The sequence below is a fragment of the Gopherus evgoodei genome, chromosome 1, assembly GCF_007399415.2.
Source record: "Gopherus evgoodei ecotype Sinaloan lineage chromosome 1, rGopEvg1_v1.p, whole genome shotgun sequence".
NCBI lineage: Eukaryota > Metazoa > Chordata > Testudines > Testudinidae > Gopherus > Gopherus evgoodei.
Window position 1 is genome coordinate 343,154,256 of NC_044322.1, and position 26,964 is coordinate 343,181,219.

Here is a 26,964-nt window from a genome sequence, read left to right on the forward strand (position 1 = left end):
ACACAACAAGGATAACAACCTTTTATTACTCCAGCCTAAATAACAAGGAGACTGGGGATCCAACACCTGCCACAAATGATCATTTGGGCAAGCAATCCCATCATGCTGAGCATCTAGGCAGGGTGGGTGTGTCCATGCACACGAGATCAGTTTCTGAAGTCTTTTTCCACCGTTCACCACTAGATATCAAGGAAGAACTCATCCAGATTCTACTTGCACATGTATCAACGTTGAATTTCATCCGTCATTTTGTAGCCCATTCTCCCAGTTATGTGAGATCACGTTGTAAGTCTTTGCAGTCTGATTTGGACTTAACTATCTTGAATAGTTTGGTATCACCTGCAAATTGAGTGTAGCCACGTCACTGTTTACCCCTTTTTCCAGATCATTTATGAATATGCTGAATAGTACTGGTCCCAGTACAGACCACTGGGGGACGCTACTATTTACCCCTCCATTCTGAAACTGACCATTTATTCCTACCCTTTGTTTCCTATCTTTTAATCAGTTACCGATCCATGAGAACCTTCCCTCTTATCCCATGACAGCTTACTTTGCATAAGAGCCTTTGGTAAGGGACCTTGTCAAAGGCTTTCGAAAAATCTAAGTACACTGGATACACTGTATAGTACACTGGATACACTTGTACACATGCTTGTTGACCCCCTCAAAGAATTCTAGTTGATTGGTGAGGCATGATTTCCCTTTACAAAAACCATCTTGACTCTTCCCCAACAAATCATGTACATCTATGTGTCTGATAATTCTGTTCTTTATTATACTTTCAAACATTTTGCCCGGTACTGAAGTTAGGCTTACCAGTCTGTAATTGCCAGGATCACCTCTGGAGTCTTTTTTAAAAATTGGCATCACATTAGCTGTTCTCCAGTCATGTGGTATAGAAGCTGATTTAAATGATAGGTTACATACCCCAGTTAGTAGCTCAGCAATTTCATATTTGAGTATAATATACTGCTTAGCTGTGTTTCTTTGCAAACTATCTTAATTTCATTAGTCTTATATGGAGTGTGATATTCATCTTTTTAACCCCTGAAGAAATGAAGCCAAAACACAGTTGTGAATTTATACTTCAGACCTATCTCTTTGGCAAGTCAATATTTGGATCTTTATTACACTGAGAAAGTTTATACTTTTAGGTAATACTTTGCTTTCTTTCTTTCTTAACCTTTTCTGTCATATCTATGTCAGGTAAATTTTTTTATTATTTTTTTATTCGGCAGAATACCCCCTTTTTTAATAAAAAATAATAATGTGCTGCAGTATTTAAATTATAAACACAATGTTCCAGGTGTGGTCTCATCTTATCCCATCTTTGAAAATGTCAGATAAATGTGAAGATAGTTGTCATCTGACACCTGCATGAAAAACTTCTTAGAGAAAGAAATATTTTTAACTCAACATCTTAAGTAGGTCTTTTCTGAAGTTTAGCAGGGCAGTTACCCAGCTCCTGAGAGAAAAGGTACGCTGATTGGGGAAGTCGCCACAGCTGGAGCCACACCTAATCAGGCTACAGCAGGCCTTGATAAAAGGGCTAATGGAGGAACTAGGTCACAGCCTCACTCCAGCCCTGGAGTGAGGAAGACCTAGCTGCCTAGGGAAGACAGAGTACCTTTAACAGAACAGTGTTGGGGAAGGGGCAGGCTGAGCTGGGGAGGTTAGGCCTAACTACCACCCAGGCTGAGGCCTGGTAGGAAGGCCTAAGGAGGTACTGGAGCTGCAGGGAAAGGCAGCTGGTCCTGCCCTCTTGCCAGTGATGAGTGGCCATTACAGACTGCAGTCTGCCCCAGAGAATGGGGGTTAGATGATGACTGGCAGTAGCCACTGATGGTTGGGGGTCCCCTGGGAGGGGAGACCCAGAGAGTGGGGACTGCCATAGGGCAGAACCACAAGATAAAGGGCACTGGGATCCAGGAGGGACACGGGGGGCCTGAAGCAGGTGAGACCCTGGCCAGCAGGAGGCGCTCCAAGGATGGAAAAGAGCTAATTCCTGGATCACTAGCAGGAGGCGCTGCGACAGTGAGTGCTCGATCTTCTATATGAAGTTTTGAGAGACCCCTGTGTCTGTCAGAAGACCATTGAACATGGCATTTTAACTGAGATGAATAGAGTTATCCCTGCTGTTAATTGCATGAAAAATAGCAAATCAGTGCTGTTTAACATGGCTTTCAGTTCTAAAGATATTCTTTGTTTTTCCTTCTTGGTAGTTTTCTTTGTTTAAACAATCCCATGGAATGCCAGGAAATTATAGCAAGCTTGGCTGATCATTTTGAACAGATGAGTTTTGTTTCATATTCTGTGGAAAAAGTGTCCCATAGGCCCTTTGCTTGAAAATCTGATACTAATAATCCTCATTACTAAGAATCCAACATTTAACTGTATCCAGGTGAAAAAGGCAAGGGTATTTATTAGGTTAAAATGTTATTATCACATGCTTTTTTTGTAAATTGAAAGACATACTTTGCATTATTAAGCCCATGTATAGAGTGAGAGTGTTTAGGTTGTATAAGGTGTTTCTTTTTTTTTTCTTTTTTTTTTTTCCCGTCAAGGATCATATTGACAGCTGTACATGAGTCCAGAAGTTTCACATAATTTAAAAATAGGTAAGTTAACAGCTGCCTTATCTTTAATATGGAGATGCAGCCTATGAAAACTACAGGGATCCAATTGTTCTGTAGTAGTAGATGAGTAACCAGTCACTGATGTCTGAGAAGTCAGCCACTAGTATCGTGTGCTCACCTGTAGTGTCCATGGACTGCACCGCTATAGCTGGAAGGTACCCACAGTCAGCTGTGTAAAATTCCACAGCCCTTTTGTCAACAGCTGGCCATTCTGAGTTGGCTTACTGTAGTCTATTTCATCAGTGATTGAATTGTTATAGAACATCAAAGGAATCATTGGTGAGATACTGTTTTTGAGGATTCAGATCAAGGAACCTTTAAAACAAGCACTATAACTGCCGTGTGGACATAATGGGTGTGAATTAGACTTTATTCACACCAGTGTAAATTGGGAATAACGCCATTGAAATTAATGAAGTTACACTCGTATAAAACTAATCTGAATAATTGGAGAATCCAGCCTAATAGTAGAAAGGGAGTATCCAGCTTTGAAAATATCAACATTAGACTGATTTTTCCCCTTTAACATGTAAATAATATACATTACAGTTGTGTATTTGATTTTAAAATGTCTATTTTAAAAAGAAAAGATCTTTAAAAAAGAAACAAAGGTCAGTTTCACTTGTAACAAATTAGCTGAGTGAAGAAGAAATTTATTTGGAAACTTATTATTAAGTTAGTTCACTTTATACCAAATGATTAAATATAATAATACTCTGCTAAAAATCGCTCTTCTAGCCAGTGCATCAAAAACTTTTTTTTGTTTAACCAATTACATTCTATTTCAGGATAAAAAGGAACTTCAAAATGTGTTCGAGCAAAGAGTATACATCTGATAGTATTAAAATCTTCCATCCATCTTTTAAAATGAAAACATAATAAAGCAAATGACATTTCACATCAAAATATCCTTCAAAATATTTATAATTCCTTTAAAATATATTAATATCTTATAATTTGGTCATTGTCACTATAGATCATTGTACTTAAATCACTAATGCACACTTCAATTTGGTATATCAAAAAGTAGTAAATGTCATGTTTGTAAGTATTGGACCAGACTACACTTAAAAAGTTTTGCTGGAATAGCTATGTCGGTTAGGTGTGGAAGAAATCATACCCATGACTGATATAGCTATGTCAGGAAAAGCCCTACTGTAGATGCAGTTACACCAGCAAAAAATCTTTGTCCTGCTATAACTTATTTCATTCTGAGAGCTAGTATAACTTGTCTGCACAAGGAGGGTTTGTCAGTATAGCTATTCGGCAAACGCAGTCTAAGTACAGACAAGGCCTTAATATTACCAAATTTAAATTCACTATGTACAGTATTCATTATGATCTGGAATGTCTCTTTGGTTTGTAATTCATGAAATGTCTGAACTACTGTTACATTTTATTTCTTACACTTCAGAGCAACAACAAGAAAATCTCTGCTTCCCTTTTGTCCATTGTATAAAAGTCATTCATTGGATGTTAGTTTTTCTTTGCTTTTAAGGGGAAAAAGGCAAACATCAAATTTGGGGGGGAAAACCCTACTTTGATTTTATACATGTATGTGTGTTTTTCTACATAATCTTTTTCCTGATGATACCTAAAAAGTTCTGACAAGTTAAAAAAATTAAGTTTGAATCCCTGCAACCTCATAAAGTTCACCTCGAATAGAGGATGCAGAAGAAGGGAGATTTGGGTGTGAAACCACAGGGTTTTAGGCTCTAAGGGAACCAAACTCTCTCTCTTTGGATCTGGAGGCAGTAGTACAAGAAAATCCTTTCTGATGCTTCCTGCTCCAGCCCTGCTAGCATAGCTCTCTGACAAGCTGTGTAGCTGTTAACTTTCCTTCATCAAAGAAGCAAAAAGCATGGTTTCAAAGCAAACAGCTTGTGGGGGAAAACATGCTGTGGAGGTGCTGTTTCACTCCATACTTAGTCTACGCACCCTTTCCATTTGCTTTTGTTCAACTGTGCCACAATACTTGGTTGGATGATCCCTTGGTCAAGGGGCTGGACAGAGACTCTGTCAAATGTTGCTTTGTGACTTTGAGCAAATTAGGTGATCTCTGCCTCAGTCCATTTAAAATGGGATACCACTTTCTTAGTTCGTGGTGGTGTTGGGATGATCTATCTTTAATGTTTATGAAGACACAGATGATATAATGAGATCCATATAAGAGGATGAAACTTGGTGTCTAAGGTGGTTATATGTAATCAGAAATGTTTGAGATATTTTCAGGCAAAAATATGGATTTTCATTCAGCTACCTTTGTAGAAGCCTTAAAAAGTTGTAGATTGCAGAAACCTGGTATGCTGCAGATAGTAAAAGTACAACTGAAACATTAAAATCAATGCCTTCAAATTCAGAATTTAGCAATGCTGAAGTTTTAGCAACAGCTACTCTGAAGCATTAAAACTGTCTTTATAAGGCACAAGGAAGAAATCAATAAACATTTTATGTTGAGACACTTTTTTTCGTCTTGGAAGGATAATATTAGGACTGAATGTTAAAATACTCCAATATTTGTGTTTTGAATATGATACTGAGTAAGCGTGACATTTTTAGTATGACCTAATATAAACTGGTTACAGCAGAGGGTGCTGATTTATGGCACAAAGCCTTTGGGTCTGATCATCATTTTTACCTGTTTAAAAGCTTGCCTATAACCATCTGGAAGACCATTAGAAACATCATGCCAGGTGCCCCAGAAAATCCCATTGCGAACACCTTTGTATTTTTGGTGATAGTATTTCCCATTTAGGTTGGCAGACAAACATTTATCAAACCACCAGCCAGAGCTGTAGTAAGCCCCACAATTTCCTGATAGATACTTATCATTGTCTTTGTCCGGGGTAGTGAAGAATTTTTGATCATGGTTGTAATGTTTACTGAAGTGCAGGGCATCTCCGGCTGTACCACTATAGCCACTGACACTTAGACGGTACTTGAGATATTCATTGGCTACATAGAACTGTTCATATTTAGCATATTCTCGAATACCATTGAAATCTTCAAGCTCAATTCTCAGCTGCATATCCCTGCTTTTGGTCAGGAGATGAATTTTATCATTCCCCAGCCAAAATTCCCTGCTGAGATTTCCAAAGCCATTTTTGTAGTCATTCCATGTTCTGTTGAAGTTAATGCTACCATCTTGACGCATCTGTAGCACTGTCCAGCCACCTCCCATTGATTCCATGTCACAGTAAACCTCAAAGCTGCTATGTTTTGGATCTGGAATAACTCTGTAGATTCCATTACGCCTTCTACCTGCTGTATAATGATCAGCACAGTCTCTCTGCATTAGTTGTATAACTAGGAGAAAATAGATAGTATTAGTATGGACAGTCTTATTTAATTTTTTTTAGTATCTCGTACACCACATCAAGCATTCCAGACTATGTTAATGTAAAAAATTACATTTTAAACCCACAGTGTATACTCTTCAGCACTTTTAGCAGTATCTTGCCTGGAGGTTCTCTCTCCTATTTTTCTTATTTATTAATAAATGCAAAACCAAGATAAATGATTGATGTTAATCTAAAAAATGCTACATAGCTCCATAAAATTGTCTTGCTGCTTATTTCTTGCATGTATATCCATAAAGAATAATGAGTTAAATTCCACAAAGCTGGTTCAAGGAGGTGCAAAACACATACCCTGAGGGTTGCATCTTGTGGGGGTGACTTAACTCTCCAGAGGTCAAGAAGTGTTTCTGCAGTCAGAGTTCTGGTAAGTATGGGCATCTTTTATTCCCATTAGGGCTACTCCATAGGTGTCCACTACCAGGAACCTGATGCATCTGATGGCTGTGCAGACACCCTGACGACACTGCATTTTTGGCCAAAATTGCCCACTTTTCACTGGGCTGGCCTCTTCCCCTCTTCCCTTTTCACCCAGTGAAGTTGTTTGGTATTTGCAGCCAAAATCTGGCCCCCTCTGTACACTTTCCATTATTGGAACTCTTCTCCGTGAGCTAATGCTGGCATATTTCAGTAGTGAATTTGGCCTACTATTTCCATTCTATTATTTCAAATGCTTTTTAACTCATGTATTCAACTATACCTTAATTTTCTCTTATGTATTATAGAATTTGCTCCTCTTGTGGAATGGATTCATTCTACTTTGTCATATTAATGTCTATAATTCAGTACCTTTCATGCTATAGTATGTTATATGAGAAGTTTATTTCATATCAGGACGACTTAAAGATGGCTCATTATTGGCTGTTAGTCTAGACAATGGGAATTTTTCATATGTCAGTGGTCAGTTATTTACAATACTTTAGGAAATAGGAGGAAACTAGTAATGTTGTCTTATGCCAATTCTATGATTCCTAAAAAGATGTAGCTAGAAAAGTGACAGTGCTTTCCTGTGCACATGGAATTGCTGGCTTCGTAATAAAGAAATAATCAGTATGCTGATCCATTTACGTAACTCATCTTCCTATCAATAATTTATTTTATACAAACTTATTTTCCAGATGTTTCCTGAGGATTATAAATCCATCTATAACCACTTACTAGTAATAATGGTGTGCTCAAGAGTTTTTACAGGATATGCTGCAAATGACACATTCTTAGAACTTCATGTTCCACAACACAATATGTTCATTAACACAACAATATTTCATTGATGTCTTTCAGAGGAAGGGTTTTAAGTGTTCGAAATTATTTTGAGAATGTATATTCCTACTACAAATAATTTAAATGTATGGGAGTGTTTGATTACATGTTTTAATTGTATATCACCACTGGAAAAATACAAATATTAATAATAAGAACTGCGTGTTAAGAGGAAGTGCTGTTCTCAGGCTACAGTAGGGGACTAGGAGTCAGGATTCCTGGGTTATTTAAGAAATGTGAGGAAAAACTTCAGAAAGGGCGCATTTTAAAATTATTTTCTCTGCAAAAGTTAGTAAATATTTTATTTAAGAAATTACATAAAGAATAAATTGTCCTATAGAATCATAGGACTGGAAGGGTCATCTAGTTCAGTCTCCTGCATTCAAGGTAGGACTAAGTGATAACTAGACCATCCCTCATGGGTTCATCTAACCTGTTCTTAAAAATCTGTGATGACAGAGATTCCACAACCTCCCTAGGCAATTTGTTCCAGTGCTTAACCACCCTGACAGTTAAGAAGTCTTTCCTGATATCCAACCTAAATCTCCCTTGCTGCAGTTTAAGCCCATTACTTCTTGTCCTATCCTCAGAAGTTAAAGAGAATAATTTTTCACCCTCCTCCTTGTAACAATCTTTGATGTACTTAAAAATTATCATGTCCCCCTTCAGTCTTCTCTTCTCCAGACTAAACAAACCCAATTTTTCCTTATAAGTCATATTTTCTACACCTTTAATCAGTTTTGTTGCTCTTCTCTGGACTTTCTCTAATTTGTCCACATCTTTCCTGAAATGGTGGGACCTAGAACTGGACACAATACTCAATAGGTTATTTTGAAGAGTTATTTTGTCAAATTAGGAGAGTAAATTCCATCTTTAAAGTGTGAAAGAGAAATCTTATTCTTTCATTATGTTCAAATCTCAGTGTAACCTTAACTTTGTGATTGATACTAATTCTGCCATGGAATGCACATATTTTGTATATGAGAAAGAATTTAACATGGAGTTAATTACATAGACTAGGGATGCAAAATATGTTACTCAAGGATATTCTTGGATTACATAAGTGACTTATTTATTCTCCTCCACTCTTGGGTTTTGTGGTCAACCCTAACTAATGAAAATAATAATAAATTGTTTTCTTTGTTTTACTTTCATCTACATATAAATTGGAGTTGTGGAAGAAGATTTCTGATAGATAAAACTTTCTTGTTAACATCCAGAGACTAGAGACAACAATTTCAGACTTGGGTACCTAAAGTTAAGCATCTAAATCCATATGTAGGCCCTGAACTAAGGCCTCATCCAAAGCCTGTTGAAGCCAATGGGAAGACTCCCCTTTATTTCAGTGGACTTTGGATAAGATGTTAAGTATCCTAAGTTTCAGAATAGATGTGAACAAAGAGGGCCTGTCTCAATTAGACACAGGGCCGGCACTTCCATTAGGTGACCCTAGGTGGTTGCCTAGGGCGCCAGGATTCGGGGGGTGGCATTTTGTGCGCTCTCGACAGGGCGCATGGGAGCTTCCTATTCCGCTCCTGTCGTGCTGCCGAAGAAGGACCTTCTGCTGACGTGCCACGGAAAACAGCAGCAGGCAATTGAGCAGCTCAATGACTGTTGCTGTCGCCTGCGGCATTTCGGCTGAGGGTCCTTCTTTGGCGGTGCGACAAGAGCGGAACCAGAAGCTCCCACATGCCCCATGGGGAGCGCACAAAATGCCACCTCCCGAATTCTGCCTAGGGCGCCAGAAACTCTGGCGCTGCTCCTGATTAGGCACCTTCTATGGATCCAACCCTACTCCTATTTAAGTCAATAATAGTTTTGCCGTTGACTTCACTGAAGTCAGGATTCATTCCTATGAGCGAAAACTAGTTATTGTCATCCTTTCTAGTTTCATAATGCACTTATTACCATTACATTTTCACTGTCACTGTTGGATTGTTTGTTATATATAAATGCTATGTACAGTAACTCCTCACTTAGTAACCCCGGTTAACATTGTTCGTTATGTTGCTGATCAGTTATAGAACATGCTCGTTTAAAGTTGTACCTGCTTTGTCCTTTGCTTGCAGAAAGAGCAGCCCGTTGGAGCTAGCTGGTGGGGATTTGGAACCAGGGTGGTCCAGCAGCACCCCATCAGCATCCCGCTCCCCTAAGTTCCCTGAGCAGCAGCACAGCCCTGCCGGGCAGTTCAGCTGTCCTTCCCCCCACTGCAATGTGTTGCTCCTGCCCTCTGCCTTGGAGCTGCTCCCAGGAGACTTCTGGTTGCAGTGCAAGGGGGTGGGTGGAAGAGGGGTGCTAATGTCCGGGTGTCCCCCTCCCCCCCATTCCTTTACTCCATTTCCATGGGGGAGGGGAAGGGGAGGGACACAACAGGGCTCAGGAGGGAGGGAGCTTGCTAGAAGCAGATGCTGTCTCAACTTGCTGATCTACTTAAAAGGGCAATGTACTTAGTGTGGGGATCAGCGTACTTAAAGGGACAATGCATCTCTCTCTCTCTCTCTCTCTCTCTCTCTCTCTCTCTCACACACACACATACACACAGTGTGTTTCTCTATTTCTCTCTGCCATGCTGTCTCCCCTCCCTCCATTCGTGCTGCCTTGTAGAGTGTGAGGCTACATTAACAAAGTGATAACCATTGAGGGCTCAGCCAAGTGCTAGTTCATCATTTAGCAGTAAGGCATTCCCTGGGAAATATCCCATCCTCTTGCACCCTCTGACTTCACCACCTCAACCAAGCTTCACAATCATCATTGCTGTGTACAGTATTAAATTGTTTGTTTTTTTAAAAAAAACGTATTGTGTGTGTGTGTGTATATAGAAATGAAATAGTCTTTTGTCTGGTGAAATTTTTTTCCTCCTGGAACCTAACCCTTCCCATTTACATTAATTTTTATGGGGAAATTGGATTCACTTAACATCGTTTAACTTAAAGTAGCATTTTTCAGGAACATAATTACATTAAGCGAGGAGTTACTGTAGTAGTATTTTTACCTGCCTGGATTAAGACTGTAGGTTGAACATTACTTTGCATCAGTTACCCTTTCTGCATGTGTTATAGTAACACAAGAATATAGATCTATCAAGACTAGACTGGCTTGTGCTAATAACCAAAAACTGATATTTCAGAAAAAGGTGGTGATGAGGAGAATTTAGAATGCACCTACCCAATCATGGAGACTTGTACATGATGGATAGGAAAAATTCCTTCCTGACCTCTGACTATCTTATACCTGAAGCATGACATTTGATTACTGGTATCTAATAAAGACATTGCTATAACATAAAGTTGTTCATGTGTCCTGTTTGTGTTTTTGCTGATCTTGTGTTTCAGAATTTCAAAACATAGCAGTGCATTCATTGTACTATCTGCAGTTTTCTCTGATATTCTTTAAATAGACTAGTATTGCAGATGAGAGTGAAGGAGGGCAGGTCCTGCAGGAATGACTTCTGGAAGAGCTGTCTAATTTAATACATCATACTTTTTTTAGCTTGGAGGATTGGCAAGCAGTTTGGTGCTCAAAAATTTAGTGCAGTGACCTGTCATTGTTTTAAATCACTAGAAAACTCTTTTATTATTATGTATGGTATCTGGATGGCAGAATACACTGGCAACTTTTTGTGAATGCCTCTTACTTCTAAAGATCCTTCAAAGTAATATCAAAATTTTAGTTACATACAGACAACGTAAAAATTAAAATGTTAATCATATTAATTTGGCAAAAGTAAAGATTAACATGGTATAATCTACCAATTCCATTTATTTTTTCTTTTAATAATCATAACAGGATTTTTTTTAAAGTAACAAAAGTCCCTTACAACATGGTATTTAAAAGGAAATAAATCCCCAAGCTCCCACATTAGTGTCTCATTTTACATTGTTTATATATTAGATTCTTGCCAATATTCCACTATATTGCTAAAAGAGTGCTGTGTGTGCCTTCCATTTGAGAAGCATTAATACGATTAGGTTTTTAGCCAAGCCTTACACGTCTGTGTAGCTATGGTAAATAATGATTTTGTTATCCATCTATACAACTTACACCTTTCATTAGATTCCTTTGTTGTTAGCTAACACTTTCCAGACCAATTAAAAACAATTCCAGGATATTTTGAGATGTTTGTTTTTTCAGTCTTTCATTATCAACGTCAGATAATAAAACTACTGAAATCTTTTAGGGCCAGATCTTTCTCATTCCCTTCCCCTAATCCCTCAAAAATGTGAAAAACGTTCAAGCCAAAAACAGTTGTTCAGTTTTCAGTGTAATGTAGAATTAAAGTGGATATTTTCCTTTTGAATACAGTGTAAAATAAAATTTAAATATATAAAGGAATTTCATTTCCATCTTAATGTTTGGGCTCTGAATTGCTGTGACAGCAATATGCGAATATGAGTAAATACAGTATGCATATTTGCTGAACAAATGTTAAAATAAATGTTCCCTTTGGAGGGCTACATTTTAAGTACTATGTTAAAGCCAAATCCTGAGAAGTACTGAGTACCCGCAACTCCCATGGAAGTTGAAAGCACTTAGTATCTTCCAGCAAGTCCTTCCTGGACACAATAAGAGTGAATTTTATAATACTTTTTGATTTGTGAAGATGAAAGCAAAGGTATTTGTGGTAAAATGTTTAAATTGTTCTATTAAATAATTCTACAGAAAATTTATAAATATAGCTTTACATACCAGGACTTGATTGTATGACTGGACACTTAGAAGAACATCTGTCATCCAAATTTTTCAAAAAAGATGTCAGATTTGCTACTTTGCTGTCGACATAATTTTGTACATTGTCCATGTTTATTAGGCTTCTTTTTTCCACATTACCCTGCAGTGACTGGATCTGATTCTTTGCATTCTTCAAACTGACTGACAGTTTATTAACTTTGCTCTGTAATTCCTTTACTCTATTATCTTGTATCTTACTGTTCTCCATGGGGATTTCTCTAGTAGGTGCCAGGAATTCAGTACTATCTCTTTCTTGGTTGTCATCTGCCTGCAACTTGCAATCTTGACAAGATTTCTTCAATTTGTTTACTTCATCTTTAAGAGTTTGTACTTCTTTGAGAGTCTTCTCTATCAATCTGAACTGCTTAGGTAGCTGGATGGTCATCGGAGGCAGGTTTATCTGATATGGACATTCCTCTCCTTCACATTTCCCATTGGTTTTGAGCTTTATAGGACAAGCATCAATAGCTTTTCCTTCTTTAAAATCTTCTGTATGTTCATCTGCAAGTGCAAAACTGTTTGTAAAAGCAAGCAGAGCTGTCTTAAACAAGACTAAGTAAATGAGCTTCTTCATCTTTGCAGTGAAACTAGCTCAATGAGGAAGTATGTAAAACTGGAAGAACTTTTTCTAAAGGCAGCCAGCAGCCTGTGTGTTAACAGATAAACTGCCTTCACTGTTCTCAGAAGTGGGTGGGAGTTCTTGCATCACAACAAGTTTTAGTGATATTAATAGCAGAGCAAAGTAGATAGTCCTTGGCAAAAGTAGCTTATGCATAATAACACAAGCAAAATGATAATATTCATGTGCACAGATAGAGTATGAAGTTTATTGAGGTCTTATTTATTTTACTTTGATTTTTCTTTTGAAAACATATCTAAAGCAAGAAAATATTTTATGATATTCTACAAAATTCCTGATTCACAACATTTTGAATATAAAATTTTACTTAAAAATGGACATTGTGGACCATGTCATTTCCTCTACCTTGACAGGTGGAGAATGTCATATTCTCTGGAGTGGTTCACAAATGTGAGTGCCTACCTCAGGACAGACTGACAGAAAACAGGTCAGATACCCCAAACTGGTGGTGTATTCTGTAATTAGATTTCACCAAGCCAGTAAGAAATGTGAACTCCTGGATCACTATACCAGTCTTATCATGAAGTGATAGACAGTCCCCTCAGACTCTCCAGTCTATCTTGCCACTCAGACAAACTGAACTTTGTGATAAAAATGGTCACTAAACCAAAAATCATGCCATATCAGGTTGCTCCCTGTCATGGTATAATTCCCCACTCTGAACCTTAGCGTCCAAAAGATGGGGTGCCAGCATGAATTCCTCTAAGCTCAATTACCAGCTTAGAACCTGTAGTGCTGCCACCAACCAGGAATTCCAGTGCCTGGAACACTCTGGTCCCCACAAAACCTTGCCCGGGGACCCCCAAGACCCAGACCCTCTGGATCTTAACACAAGGAAAGTAAACCCTTTCCCTCACCGTTGCCTCTCCCAGGCTTCCTCCCTGGGTTACCCTGGAAGATCACTGTGTGATTCAAACTCCTTGAATCACAAAACAGAGAGGACAATTCACCTTCCTCCCTCCTTCTCTTTCCCCCTCCCAGACTCCTCCTGAGAGAAAGTAATCCTGGCACAGAGAGAAATCAGCCTCTCCCTCTTCCCACCTTTCTCCCCACCAATTCTCTGGTGAATCCAGACCCAGTCCCCTGGGGTCTCACCAGAATAAAAAAAAAATTAGGTTCTTAAACAAGAAAAGCTTTTAATTAAAGAAAGAAAAAACAGTAAAAATTATCTTTGTAAATTTAAAAAAAAATGGAATAGGTACAGGGTCTTTCAGCTATAAACACTGGGAACACCCTCCCAACCTAAGTATACAAGTACAAATTAAAATCTTTTCAGCAAAATACCAATTTGAACTCCTTTCAACCAAATACACATTTGAACATCTTCCAACCAAATACACATTTGCAAATAAAGAAAACAACCATAAGCCTAACTCGCTTTATCTACCTAGTACTCACTAGTCTGAACTTATAAGAGCCTGTATTGGAGAGATTGGAGAGAAACCTGGTTGCACGTCTGATCCCTCTGAGCCCCCAGAGTGAACAACAACCAAACACTAACAGCACAGCACAAAAACTTCCCTCCCTCAAGATTTGAAAGTATCCTGTCCTCTGATTGGTCCTCTGGTCAGGTGACAGCCAGGCTTACTGAACTTGTTAACCCTTTACAGTCAAAGAGATATAAAGTACTTCTGTGCTATTAACTTTTCTTATCTGTTTATGACACTCCCAGTCCCAAGAGACCAGTGACTTACCCCAAATCAATTGGTACTCCAGATCTGGAGAAGAGAAGACTGAGAGGGGACATAATAACAGTTGTCAAGTACATAAAAGATTGTTACAAGGAGGAGGGAGAAAAATTGTTCTTAACCTTTGAGGATAGGACAAGAAGCAATGGGCTTAAATTACAGCAAGGGCGGTTTAGGTTGGACATTAGGAAGAACCTGTCAGAGTGGTTAAGCACTGGAATAAATTGCCTATGGAGGTTGTGGAATCTCCATCATTGGGGATTTTTAAGAGCAGGTTGGACAAACACCTATCAGGGATGATCTAGATAATTCTTAGTCCTGCCTTGAATGCAGGGGACCAGACCAGATGATCCCTTGAGCTCCCTTCCAGTTCTATGATCCTAAGACAATGTTTGCAGTCAATTCTGTAGTAAATGAACTATATGTTTATTAGCTGAGAAAAATGAATGAGATTTATTCTAAACTTCACGCAGCTGATTGACGGGGAGTTACTTACTACTCAAAAAATAATATATTGAAATCCCAAGCACAGAAAAATTGTAAAATATGTTAATAATTTGGAATTTTGCCCTTGTGCCCTATATTGAGACAAAGGACTGTAGTTGGCAGTGACTTTTTAGGTGTTTGAAATGGAAGAATAAACAAGGTTAACTTCAAGTTAAAATTATGACAATCATTCTATGTTTTAAAATAACTACAAAAATGGTCAAAACGTTGGTTATTAAAAATACAAATTACAGGAAATGTAGCATAGAAATGAAAGATAGAAACTGATTATTTCTGTTGAGGTTGCAGAATTTATGTCAAATATTTTATAATTCATAGATTCATAGATTCTAGGACTGGAAGGAACCTAGAGAGGTCCAGTCCTCTGCCCTAATTGCCTTAGTAAGTAGAAATGTGTTAGCTACACTATTTTGCTGGAACACTGGCATTTTTATGATGTTCAACTTGAGCCTTCCCTAGGAAGCCCTCACATATTTTATTTTGATAATGATCATGGTTAATATCTGTTATCATTGTCTATGTCGGATACTATATTTAACTTAAATCTTTTGCTTCACATGCATGCAGGATGCTGTTGCACATGGCACAGGATGATTAGACCCTCCTGTATTCAAGGTACTTGATGTTAATGGAATTGAAGATGGGCTGAATTAAGGGTTTCTAGTGGCCCATACTGGTTGGGTAGTTCAGAAAGAAGAAACTAAAAAAATACAAGGAAGCTAGTCAAAACTACTAAAGCTCAAAACTGAGAAAGTCAAAGTCCTTAGACTTGTCAATTATGCCATAATTGAGTCACAGAAGCCCTATTGTGAAGGATTAAGCAGCTCAAGGAGGCCCCCTATTAATTATTAATATGTGTTGTGGGCAGGGCTGGCTCCAGCTTTTTTGCTGCCCCAAGCAGCGAAGGTGGGGAAAAAAGAAAAAGAAAAAAACAATTGAGCTGCCACCAAGGTGCCGCCGAAGAGGAAGAGAGGGAGTGAAGGACCCCCCACTGAATTGCTGTTGAAGACCCGGACATGCCCCCCCAATAAAGAACAGAGTGCCTCCCCTTTGTATTGGCCACCCCAGGCACCTGCTTCCTTCGCTGGTGCCTGGAGCTGGCCCTGGTTGTGGTGGTGGGGGGAAGCCCCAAAATATTTTATCTTAGAGAAGTGGTCCCCAAGCTTTTTACCTCTCACTCCCCCCACTTGCCCTTGTCCATGCCTCCCTAGAGCTGCCCATCCACCAAACCTGCTTGGTGCTGTAGCCCCAGATGCCAGGTCACAATGGCAGGAGCAGGGTTCAGCCCCACAGAACAGGAGCCGCCACAGCAGGGTAAGAATGGGGTGGGCAAAGTTTCTAACCCCTCCTCCATCCTGGGGTCTTCCCACCACATGAGGCCAGGATTAGGGTTCTGATGCTGGGATGGAGGATGCTGCTGCAGGTGGTCGATGCCCTCTCAGCAATTTAATATAGTGCATCCATTGAATCACAAGGCTACATCTGTCCCTGCTTATGGTTTTATGCCTTGTGCTGGCCATCTACATATGAATCAACAGTGTGCCCTTGTTGCCAAGAAGGCTAACGGCATTTTGGGCTGTATAAGTAGGGGCATTGCCAGCAGATCGGGGGATGTGATCATTCCCCTCTTTTCAACGTTGGTAAGGCCTTATCAGGAGTACTGTGTCCAGTTTTGGGCCCCATGCTACAAGAAGGATGTGGAAAAATTGTAAAGAGTCCAATGGAGGGCAAGAAAAATGATTAGGGGGCTGGAGCACATGACCTGTGAGGAGATGCTGAGGGAACTGGGATTGTTTAGTCTGCAGAAGAGAAGAATGAGGGGGGATTTGATAGCTGCTTTTAACTACCTGAAAGGGGTTTCCAAAGAGGATGGATCTAGACTCTTCTCAGTGGTGGCAGATGACAGAACAAGGAGTAATGGTTTCAAGTTGCAGTGGGGGAGGTTTAGGTTGGATATTAGGAAACACTTTTTCACTCATAGAGTGGTGAAGCACTGGAATGGGTTACTTAAGGAGGCGGTAGAATCTCCTTCCTTAGAGTTTTTTAAGGTCAGGCTTGACAAAGACCTGGCTGGGATGATGTAGTTGGGAATTGGTCCTGCTTTGAGCAGGGGGTTGGCCTAGATAACTTGCTGAGGTCCCTTCCAACCCTGATATTCTATGATTCTGTGATTCATAGGAGTGAATCTCTTTCCAATAAAACAGAAGATGTGAAAAACTTTTAAAAGTTTTGGAGGAGATATTAGGGTCTATTAACTTCTGATGCAGTGAGGACCAGATTCTGCCACATTTGTTCACATGAAATAATACACCTCACCCCGATATAACTTGACCCATATAACACAAATTTGGATATAACGCGTTAAAGAAGTGCTCTGGGGGTTGGGACTGCACACTCCAGCGGATTAAAGCAAGTTTGATATAACGCAGTTTCACCTATAATGTAAGACTTTTTTTTTCGCTCCCGAGGACAGCATTATGTCGGGGCAGAGGTGTACTTCACTCTGTGAATAATTCTATTGGGTGGGTTCATCTTCTCTTGTAGAAAAGCAAGACTTCTGAGAGAAAGTGAGATAATATAAAAATGTAACAAAATAAGAGTTACATACAAAAGATAACTACAAGTTAATAATCAATTAAATAAGAATTAAATAAAAGTAGGTAAAATAACAAGGTAAGAATAAATAGGAAAGTAAAAATACATGTAAATACAGTAGTAAGATAAGAACAACAAGGAGTCCTTGTGGCACCTTAGAAAACAACAAATTTATTTGGGCATAAGCTTTCGTGGGATAACCCACTTCATCAGATGGAAGTGGAAAATACAGTAGAGAGGTATAAATACGCAGCATATGAAAAGATGGGAGTTAACTTGCCAAGCAGGGGTGGGGGTGGTCAGTGCTAATGAGCCAATTCAATTAAGGTGGAAGTGGGCTATTCTCAACAGTTGACAAGAAGGGGTGGAAATCACTTTTGAAGTGCTAATGAAGCCAATGTAATCAAGGTGGCCCATTTCAAACAATTAACAAGAAGGTGTGAGTATCAGCAGGGGGAAATTAGTTTTTGTAATGACCCATCCATTCCCAGTCTTTATTCAGGCCTAATTTGATAGTGTCTAGTTTGCAAATTAATTCCAGTTCTGCAGTTTCTTGCTGGAGTCTGTTTTTGAAGGTTTTTTGTTGAAGAATTACCACTTTTAAGTCTGTTATTGAGTGTCCAGGGAGATTTAAGTGTTCTCTTACTGGTTTTTGAATGTTTTAATTCTTGATGTCAGATTTGTGTCCATTTATTCTTTTGCATAGAAACTGTTCAGTTTGGCCAATGTACGTGGCAGAAGGGCATTGCTGGCACATGATAGCATATATCACATTGGTAGATGTGCAGGGGAACGAGCCCCTGATGGTGTGATTGATGTGATTAGGTCCTATGATGGTGTCCTTTGAATAGATATGTGGACAGAGTTGGCACTGGGGTTTGTTGCAGGGTTCAGTTCCTGGATTAGTGTTTTTGTTGTGGAGTGTGTACTTGCTAGTGAGTATTTGCTTCAGGTGTGTAGGGGCTGTCCATAAGTGAGGACTGGCCTGTCTCCAAAGTTCTGTGAGAGTGAGGGATTGTCCTTCAGGATAGGTTGTAGATTCTTGATGATGCGCTGGAGAGGTTTTAGTTGGGGGCTGTAGGTGACAGCTAGTGGTATTCTGTTACTTTCTTTGTTGGGCCTATCCTGGAGAAGGTGACTTCTGGGTGCCCTTCTGGCTCTGTCAATCTGTTTCTTCAGTTCACCAGGTGGGTATTGTAGTTAAGAACACTTGATAGAGATCCTGTAGGTGTTTGTCTCTGTCTGAGGGACTGGAGCAAATGCAGTTGTATCTTAGAGCTTGGCTGTAGACAATGGATCGTGTGATGTGGTCTGGATAAAAGCTGGAGGCATGTAGATAAGTACAGTGGTCAGTAGGTTTCCGGTATACAGTGTTGTTTATGTGACCATTGCTTATTTGCACTGCAGTGTCTAGGAAGTGGATCTCTTGTGTGGACTGGTCCAGGCTGAGGTTGATGTTAGGGTGGAAATTGTTGAAATCCTGATGGAATTTCTCAAGGGCCTCCTTCCCATGGGTCTAGATGATGAAGATGTCATCAATGTAGAGCAAGTAGAGTAAGGGTGTTAGGGGACAAGAGCTGAGGAAGCATTGTTCTAAGATACATACTTCTATTGTGTAGTTACTGTGACGGGTTGGATTACAGAAACCCTCTTGGGAGCTGCCACCCGATGTGCCAAGACTAATTCAACCTCTGCCTTCCCTGCCAGCTCAGGACTCCAGCACCCTGTCTTGCTGAGCCAGACACTCCCAGCTGCTCCAACACAGACCCATGGTCTGAATTACTTGCCCCAAAGCTGCAGGTTTACCTGAAAGCAGCTCACAGAAGTGTTCTTGTCTTTAACACTCAGATGCCCAACTCCCAATGGGGTCTAAACCCAAATAAATCTGTTTTACCCTGTATAAATCTTATACAGGTTAAATTCACAAATTGTTCTCCCACTATAACACTGATAGAGAGAGATGCACAGTTGTTTGCTCCCCCAGGTATTAATACATACTCTGAGTTAATTAATACGTAAAAAGTGATTTTATTAAATACAGAAAGTAGGATTTAAGTGGTTCCAAGTAGTAACAGACAGAACAAAATAAGTTACCAAGCAAAATAAAATAAAACACACAAATCTATGGCTAATCAAACTGAATACTGATAATCTCACCCTCAGAGATGCTTCAGTGAGTTTTTTCTCAGACTGGACACCTTCCAGGCCTGGGCACAATTCTTTCCCCTGGTACAGCTCTTGTTCCAGCTCAGGTGGTACCTGGGGGATTCTGCATGATGGCTCCTCTCCTGCTTTGTTCTGTCCCACTCCTTTATATATCTTTTGCATAAGGCAGGAATCCTTTGTCCCTCTCTGGGTTCCCACCTCCTCCCTCTCAATGGAAAGATACCAGGTTAAAGATGGATTTCAGTTCAGGTGACATGATCACATGTCACTGCAAGACTTCATTACCCTCTTGCCAGCACACAGGAAGACTTACAGGTAAAACAGAGCCATCTGCAGTCAATTGTTCTGGTTAATGGGAGTCATCAAGATTCCAAACCACCATTAATGGCCCACACTTTGCATAATTACAATAGGCCCTCACAGTTATAGTTCATATTTCTAGTTTCAGATACAAGAGTGGTACATTTATACAAATAGGAGGATCACACTCAGTAGATTGTAAGCTTTGTAATGATACCTTACAAGAGACCTTTTGCATAAAGCATATTCCAGTTACACTATATTCACTTATTAGCATATTTTTATAAAATCATATGACTGCAACGTCAGTTACATTTATGGAAGTGTAGGAATATAGAAACAAAGAGAAGAAACTGCCAAGCAACCAGAATTAGCAGCCAAATCTTTAATCCAATTTTCTAAGAATTCTTGATTTGGATAAGTACAATTTATTTTATTTTGCCCAGCTGGGCTGTCATTTTTGGGTTATTTTTTAAAACTTATGGGATAGAGTCATGTTGTTTAATGAGTATGGGAATCAAAGAAAAGTGTTGTGTATATACAAAAAGGAAGAGAAGCAAAATGTATATTAGTATAGTTGAAACTTTAAGGTTTTGAAAGGCCCAAGAATTTAAGAAAGGTGACCTGACTATATTCCACACTCCAGACCTGACATCTATGCCCAATACAATGAAGTAATCTCAGTTAATTACTGATTGCTAGAATAATTAGAAGGAAACTGCCATTTGCTCTGTCGGATAGCCTCTTCTTGGAGGCATCCATTTTAAAGGAATGTGACACTAACAAGTCTGAGAAACCTAATGAAAAATTGTTTAAACCAGCTCCCACCCTTGTTTTAGAATTTTTTAATATATGTAAACTAGAGTATTGTATCTTTATTTGGGTCATTTTTCTATTTTTTTCAAAACATACTGATATAATGAAGGCCAATATTTTCAAACCTGGATGCCAAAACAGTCTTCTGGATATGTATCTAGGCTCCGACATTAAAGTTCCAAGCCGCTACAACTTCCATTACGCTCACTGCTACCCAAACTGTCCTGGCTTGCCGCTTTCTGAGGTAGTGCCAGGATTTAGCTATACATGTTTTGTTTAAACACTGGAATTCTTACCAAATGTAAAGTAACTTAACTTTCCACGTTACCACTGTTAGGAATTACAAAGTACTACCTGGTCAGACTACCCATGGCCACAGGGCCATTGGAGTTTCTGGGGATCAGAGGAACATTGCACCCTCATGTTCTGTCCCATGGACATACCACCTGCCCTTGCAGCCAGAAAGGAGGAGTAGAGCTGTAATGCTAGCTCTGTGTTCTCCAGAAATTTCCCTTTACAAAAAGGGAATTCTCAGAGGGCTAGAGCAATGCAAAGGAGTCCTAGTATGTCTGAGATTCTGGCCCTTAGGGCAAAGTTCTTAAAAGTATTTTAGTGCCTAATGGGATTTTCAAAAGGCATTTATCTGTATCTTTAGGCAAATATCTTTAGCAGTGTGGCTCCTAATTGCAGTCAAGTGGGTATTATAATTTATAAAAGCAGCAAAGAATCCTGTGGCACCTTATAGACTAACAGACGTTTTGGAGCATGAGCTTTCGTGGGTGAATACCCACTTCGTCAGATGCATGACGTCTGTTAGTCTATAAGGTGCCGCAGGATTCTTTGCTGCTTTTACAGATCCAGACTAACACGGCTACCCCTCTGATAATTTATAAAGTGAATCTAGGGTTCAGAAACATAGAAATAAAGAGCTACATTGCAAATTGTTGCTACAGCGCCTACAATAGCTTAAGCATAGTGTATTGGACACTCGCTCTTCGGCTCGGAAGGAGGCCTCTCATTCCAGTTGCCTTCGGGCTTGTCTGGCCAAGGCACAAAGCTGCAGAACAATCTAGGGCTCTTGCCTCTACCCGAGGTGGAGCAAGGCCCCCCAGGTCCTCTAGTTTCTAGCTCCACAATAGGGCTGGGCGCCAGACAGTCATGGCCAGGCTTTAGCCTGAGCTTGGGGAAGCTCAAGCTGCCACCAATTAAACACTGGCTACAGGGGGCTGGCTTCGGCCAGGGGGGGCTTCTGGCTGCCACCAGGGATATCACAATCTATGGAGTTGGTTCGGGTCTGGGCTTGAGGAGGCTCAGGCTGCCAGCAAGCAAACAGTCTATAAGGGAGCTGGTAAGGGAGGCTCTTTCTTCAGAGCGGGAGCTTCCCTGCACAGTGTAGGGAGTCGGCCACCCCAGGATGGGTGGCAGGGGGACGCAGGCCCACTCTACGCCACTGTGTTCCCAACCCAGGGCCCTGGCAGGGGCAGGATTAGCTGCCCCTGCATCAGCAGGGATCCAGCCACAACACACCAACTGAGCTGTCCCTGGCCCTTGTCATAATATAATTCCCAATTCTGAACCTTAGCATCCAAAATATGGGTACTAGCATGAATTCCCCTAATTGCCAGCTTAGATCCTGTAGTGCAGCCACCAATCAGGACTTAGAGTAGAGTGCCTGATAAACTCTGGTCTCCCCCAGCACCTTCCCTGGGGACCCCAAGACCCAAATTCCTTGAGTCTCACAACAAAGGGGAATAAATCATTTCCCTTCCCCCTCCTTTCTTCCTCCCAGCTCCTTTCCGCCCTGGGTACACTAGGAGATCACCGTGATTCAAACTCCTTGAATCACCACATAGAGAGGAATGATACGTTCCCCCCTCCTCTTTTCCCTTCACCCAGAGGCAATCCAGATTCAAACTCCGTGAATCTAAAACAAAGAGGGAATTCACTTTTCCCTTCTCCCCTCTGCTCTCTTTCCCTTCTCCCCACCAGTTCCCTGGTGTACACAGACTCAGTTCCTTTGAGCCTTAACTAGGAGAAAAAAATCAGACAGGTCTTAAAGCAAAGCTTTTAATAAAAAGAAAGAAAAACGGTAAAAGTTTGTCTCTGCAATTTAGATGGTAAAAAGTTACAGGGTCGGTCAGCTTATAGAAACTAGAAAGAAGCCTCCCCCCCAGCAAAATACAATTTAAAATACTTCCAGCAAACTACACATTTGCAAATAAAGGAAAACAAATAAAAAGACTGTACCGCCTTTCTACTTTTGTACGCACAAAATTGGAATAGAAGATTAGAGAGCCTGTAGGTATGTGTGGTCACTTCCGGTGAGGAGGGCAAGGCAGGCTAGGCTCCACCCACCAAGGGGAGTGTAGTGGACCCTCACTCTCCTGCTTGGAGGGAGGCTACTCGGCCTCACTACATATGGTATGATCTTTCTAAAAATATTATTGTATAGTGCAGTTCCTTGATGGATACTGCATTTGCCTTGCAATGGGGCTAGAACACATTTCAAGTCTAGAAAATAAACAGTATTGTGTAATTAGAGAGACGGTGGGTACGGTAATATCTTTTATTAGACCAACTTCTCTTGGTGAAAGAGACAAGCTTTTGAACTACACAGAGCTCTTCTTTAGCGGTGACACTCTGAGTACCTTTCCAAGAGCTCTGTATTTTGTTTAATATTGTATACTCCAAGTTTTATCTCCAAGTGCTAATTAATTCTTGATTGAACCATTTCTTGATTAAATCAGAATTATCTATTGTAATCTCTCATTTTAATGTTTTAAAATAATTTTACCTAAATTGTATCCACTCTGACCCATTTTAGTGGGACTTTCTGTAATTGTCTTGGGTTGTGCAGCATTCACAATGTATTTCTAAAGCATGACAGCACTATAGTACTGTACATACCTGTGATGGACGTTATGGAAATGGTACAGATTTTACTTCCTCTCTGGCACAGTCTAGATGGAGAAACAACACTACATATTTTCTGTACAACAGAAATCATAGTTTACAAATCCAGGGCCAATATTTGAAGTTCTTATGCTGAGCCAGATCCTGATTTTAATTACACTGGTTCAAAGCTGGAGAAATTCAAATGCCATTAATGGAGTTACTCTACATTTACACTGATGTTATCAAGATCAGAATCTGGCTCTCAGGCTCAGACCCACGGAGCTACTTAGGTGCCAAAGTTCCAGTTTTAGGCTCCATTGCAATCCACAAAACTGTCAAACCCTATAGGTCACTCAGTGACTAAATTTTCAGGGTAAAAGTTCCATCTGCATCTAAGTTTATTCCTCTGAGCATGCACACTGTGGCCTCCCTCTCGGTGCCAGGATGCGTATCTCTAACCTAAGCCCCAGAGGAATCCATGAGTCAGGGGAAGATAGGTATTTGTTCACCTAACTCACATATGGACCGAAGATGGTCAGCATGCTTGGAGACTACCTACAGACTTGGCCCATTCAAAATAGTGGTGGGGCTGCTGCCATCCACCTTAACTTTTAGCCCAGTAGTTACAGCTCTTATGTGGGCAGGGGTGAAAGTAACTTAAGTCTTACCGGTACAAGGGCCTCAGGCAGAAGGGGTCGGGTCTCGGGTGGAAGGGGCAGGGCTGGGGAGTCAGCCTCCCACAGCCAGCGGTTCAGCGCTGCCTGGCCCTTGCCACCTGGGGCTCCGATGGCGATTTAAAGGGCCAGGGGCTTCGACTGCTACTGCGGTGGCGACTGGGAGCCTTGGCCTTTTTAAATCACCAGGACCTGGGACAGCTGCCCCTTTTGCACCCCCCTCCCCGCCCCGGTAGCCCTGGGAGGGGGCAAAAGAGGCAGCGATGCTAAAGCACTGCCACAGCAGCACTTTAAGGACCCTACCACTCTGGAGGAGAAACGTTTTGCATGGGGGGGTCTCCCACCTATGGGTTGTTCTGATGTGGAGCTCCTTTAATCTCTCCTGTAAAAGTTGTTCCACTGTTGATGAAATAATAAAGAGTCCTTAGGGCAGAGAGAGAGTACATGTGTGAGACTGACTCTGTAATCCAGTGGTTATGGCATCCATCTAGGAGATGCAGGATACCGTCCTGTTGCTGCAGTGACTTTTTAATTATTTTTCTACAGGGGAACAGTTTAGGCAGGGGAGTGAGGGAGCCCTGTGTCAGACTATCCCATTGCTCTGTGCTCCTGAGAGGTCAGAGACTCCTGCTCAGAGTCTTTCTGCACCTGAGGCAGAGGGGGCAATTGAAACTGGGTCTCCCACATCCTGGATGAGTGCACTAACCACCGCACTAAAATTTTAAGGTGGATGGCAGCACCTCCTCTTTCAGCTATTTTGTGTGGAGTGAGACAGGCACCTCACTCATTCTTACAAGAAATGACTTAGGTGCTGAAGCTGCCTGACTCCAGGAGAAGTGTTCGTGTTCTGTATTGCTAGCAGATATAGGTGACTTCCGGCACCCCAGACTTAGGTCTCCATAAGAGTGGTTGGGTTTAGGACATATCCTTCTGATCAGCATCTCCCATTGGCTATCTTACATGGCTCCCCACCTAGCATGCTGGCTTTTAGAATCACATTCTAAGGTGCCTGTCTCTCCCCATTCATTGTACAGCGAGCATAGAGACTTAGCTTGAGCTTTGTGGATTGCAGTGATGGTCTTGTGGTTTTCTAGGAACCTAATTTTTAGGTGCCGCAGTGCTTAACATCACAACACCTAAGTCTCTATAGATCCAGGTCTCATTTCTTACTCAAGGAAGATGGAATAAAGATATCAGAATTTGATCCCAGATGCAGAGTACTGGAAATAAAGGCTATGTCTTCCCTGCAAATAAATAAATACATTTGAGAGTGGAATGACCAATGCATATTAGCTATCTCACTACAAAATCCTAGTGGAGACAAGGTACTCTTATTTTTACCACTAGGTAGGTAGGTGAGGTCAACACTACCCTTGCCTGTGGTTCATATCACCTAGCTGTGAAGCTACAGTGCCTTGACTCCACTAGAATTTAACAATGAGATAGCTAACTCACGTTAGTAATCTCACATTAAAACACACCTTTATTTGACAATGAAGACAAAGCTGAAGCTAAACAAAATTCCACAGCATCTCATAGGAAAATATGACTTCAGTGTGACTCATCTTTCACAAACTTTTAGAAACAGAGGTGAAATGCAAATATTTATAAATCATAATTCCAATTTAGCTTGCAGTATTTAAAAAAAGAAACCTAATGCTATACTTCAGGAATAAAGATTTATGAATATTTTATAAGAAGCCTGGTTAAAAGGGTGCATATATTTATCAGCTGAATCTGAGAGCTAAATACAAAAGCTACAGTTTAGAGATGTCATGTATTTATGACTCTTCCTGATGGATTCGGGGTCCAGAAACCCAATAAATGGAAGATGCTGATTCCTATACATCTTCTTTTATTAAAATGTTTAATGGGCCTGATTCTTATCTCACATCAGTAATTTTAAATCGGTATAATTGTACTGATTTCAAAAGTTGGTACTGTTGTACGCAGAAGGAGAGATTGTTAATATTACTCACTTTACTGATTTCGGAATACATTGAGCCTGGGAGTGTAGTGGTATGGAAACTGTTTGTACAAAATGAGAGAGGAGTTGCAGCACTGCAAGGCATACTTTCTGAGGAGGGCACACAGCAACATTTTGGGTAAACTTTACAAAACCTAAATAGTCTGAGACATGTTTTCATTTAATTAAAAAATGGTCTGCCAGTAACTATTGCAACCTTACTGCAAAGTGTTGCGATGCATATTGTTCAGATAGATGTCTTGACTAACGGCCTGATTCTGCAGTCTTTACTCAAGCACAACACTCATTGACTTACATGTCTGAGATTTTTTTCTGTTGTCTTGCACCTTGTATAGTCATTAACACTTGTGTACAGTGCCTATAAAGCTCTAACAAGTCAAAATGGTAGCATTTTACACACAGTTCGCACAGGTGCAAATATATACACAGGGTGCAAAAGAGTGGAGACTGAGGCCTTAATGTCTGTTGGCTTCAATAGAATTATTCTGGATTTATATAGGTGTCACAGAGCTTAATTTGGCCTACCTTGTATTTCTTGGTCATACATACATCGGCTAAGAAGTTCAGAACCTACAGTGTCACCCACAATTTTTGTGATTCTCTCTCCCCGAATGCTAATTATAATAGCTATGCTAGTCTGTGGAAGATAACTCTGGAGTGACTTAGAAAGGAGATTGAAGACAGAGCCCAAAGGCAGGACCGATTGTTGAAAG

General features: G+C 40.4%; 2 protein-coding genes across 3 annotated transcripts in view; one reads left to right on the forward strand and one right to left on the reverse strand.

Annotated features, from left to right (window-relative positions):
• The window catches only part of CCDC146 (coiled-coil domain containing 146), a 125,514-nt gene that overhangs the window by 41,070 nt on the left and 57,480 nt on the right, over nucleotides 1-26,964 (forward strand). The gene's annotated exons all lie outside the window — the stretch shown is intronic.
• FGL2 (fibrinogen like 2) lies at nucleotides 2,400-12,642 on the reverse strand. The gene is made up of 2 exons (XM_030556342.1): nucleotides 11,942-12,642; nucleotides 2,400-5,945 (listed from the first exon to the last, which is right to left on the reverse strand). Exons 1-2 carry the CDS (start codon nucleotides 12,555-12,557, stop codon nucleotides 5,239-5,241), a joined length of 1,323 nt encoding a protein of 440 aa, XP_030412202.1. The 5' UTR covers nucleotides 12,558-12,642; the 3' UTR covers nucleotides 2,400-5,238.

Bases quoted from the DNA above. Each gene is read 5' to 3' on its own strand.
- FGL2 (XM_030556342.1), bottom strand. From the start codon at position 12,557: ATGAAGAAGCTCATTTACTTAGTCTTGTTTAAGACAGCTCTGCTTGCT. The intron at 5,946-11,941 runs GTATGTAAAGCT...ATTTTCTCCTAG, and splicing joins AGTCATACAATCAAGTCCTG to TTATACAACTAATGCAGAGA.